This window comes from Ptychodera flava, chromosome 12 (assembly GCF_041260155.1).
Source record: "Ptychodera flava strain L36383 chromosome 12, AS_Pfla_20210202, whole genome shotgun sequence".
NCBI classification, from domain to species: Eukaryota; Metazoa; Hemichordata; class Enteropneusta; family Ptychoderidae; genus Ptychodera; species Ptychodera flava.
The window spans coordinates 9,346,709-9,348,497 of record NC_091939.1 but is presented as its reverse complement, the minus strand read 5'-3'; the positions used below and the strand labels follow the sequence as shown (position 1 = coordinate 9,348,497).

General features: G+C 41.1%; 1 protein-coding gene across 1 annotated transcript in view; it reads left to right on the top strand.

The window, feature by feature from the left end:
• The first annotated feature begins 408 nt into the window (after nucleotides 1–408).
• Nucleotides 409–1,789, top strand: part of LOC139146030 (C-type mannose receptor 2-like) — a 41,732-nt gene continuing 40,351 nt past the window's right edge. Inside the window, exon 1 of the mRNA XM_070717478.1 lies at nucleotides 409–634. Coding sequence (XP_070573579.1) covers nucleotides 409–634 — 226 coding nt within the window. The remainder of the gene's footprint in view (nucleotides 635–1,789) is intronic.

The window sequence follows — 1,789 nt, the reverse complement described above, 5'->3', positions numbered from 1 at the left end:
TTGTCATCTGCAAAAGATATTGATACTTAACGTGGACGTCAACAGAAACAGTAATGATTTTTATAGGTCACTTCATATCGGGAGCAAACATATTTTGCTAATATAGTATGTTTTAGAGATGCTCCCCAATCGCAGCTATATACTGAGTAAAATGCAACAACATTCACATGCATGTATGTACGTACCTTTGAAACATAAAATGACTTACTAAGGTCTCCTCTTTTTATATGAAAAACTTTAATTCATTAACAGATTGGGGTCGGGCCTCGAGACGTACCTAATAGTGAAAGCTGCTACGAGCTTTTCAGTTACACTGACTCCTGGGTCAATGCTAACGCCACTTGTCGAGACTCTTGAGGCTGGCTTGTTATCGTTGATGATAACGAAGAGAACCAGTACTTAATAGATATGGGCGAGAACATCTGGATTGGCTTGTCTAGTCACAGTAGAGGCTTCCAGTGGGTTGATGGCGAATCTGTAGAAAGTCGTATGACAGATTGGTCTCCAGGAGCGTTGTTTCTGCCAGCACAGCCGGATGAAACTGGAACTGCCTGCGTCAGGATATCAACGTTTGCAAGTGATTGGTTCGACGAACCGTGTTCCATGTCCTATGGCTTTGTGTGCGAATACACAGGTAAGAACTTCTTAAATTACAGCTATAACAACAAGGCAGAATCAAGAGATTCGACGTGCTTAAAATGGCTTGGAACATTATATTGCCAAATGAGTGTAACCCAGCTTAACCAACTTGAAAATATTTTAGGGATACCTTCTCGATTCAAATAAACTCCATATTTTGAAATTTTTGAAATAAAAAATCGGAAATTTTTTGAAAGTAAACGAACTTGTCACAAAGTATGTTACTACAGGTTGTAAACTAATTGGCTAACTAAGGACAACAAATTTCCAATGTTCATTTTCACCAGCAGCTAATGCTGTTTTTTTGTTTTGCAGGATATTCAGACTCTACAATTCTTCCGACCACAACATCAATGCAAACAACATATGAAACGAGCTCAAAGACACAGCATATGACCCCAATTGTATCGCAAACGTCTATCCAAGCCACCGATCAGACAACGGTCATGCCTGCTACACCAGCTTCATTTGCTACGACAAAAACAACAACATCAATGCAAACAACATATGAAACGAGCTCAAAGACACAGCATATGACCCCAATTGTATCGCAAACGCTTATCCAAGCCACCGATCAGACAACGGTCATGCCTGCTACACCAGCTTCATTTGCTACGACAAAAACAACAACATCAATGCAAACAACATATGAAACGAGCTCAAAGACACAGCATATGACCCCTATTGTATCGCAAACGTCTATCCAAGCCACCGATCAGACAACGGTCATGCCTGCTACACCAGCTTCATTTGCTACGACAAAAACAGCAACTCCGTTTTCGTCGATCATGGACTCGACTGCTGTTATCCAACAATCTGCGGCAGGAACGGCTAATACTGAGTGTCGACATCAAAGCCATCATTTATCATCGGAACTGCGGCGGCATTAAGTCAAAACAACACACAGCTTCCAGGAACATTACAAGCAACAAGTGAGGCGAACAATTCCAAGACGACCTTCAAATCACAATCAATTTTGACAACAGGCTTCTATGGCAACCATGAGACATCTTTAGAGCATCAGCGTGACGTCACGTCACCAAGTCGTACAACATACCATGCTACAACCGAATCTGATGCAAATGGAGGTTTTGTCGACTTCCTAGGAATGAAGAAAGATGCACTAATTATATTCTCACTTTAAGTCTTT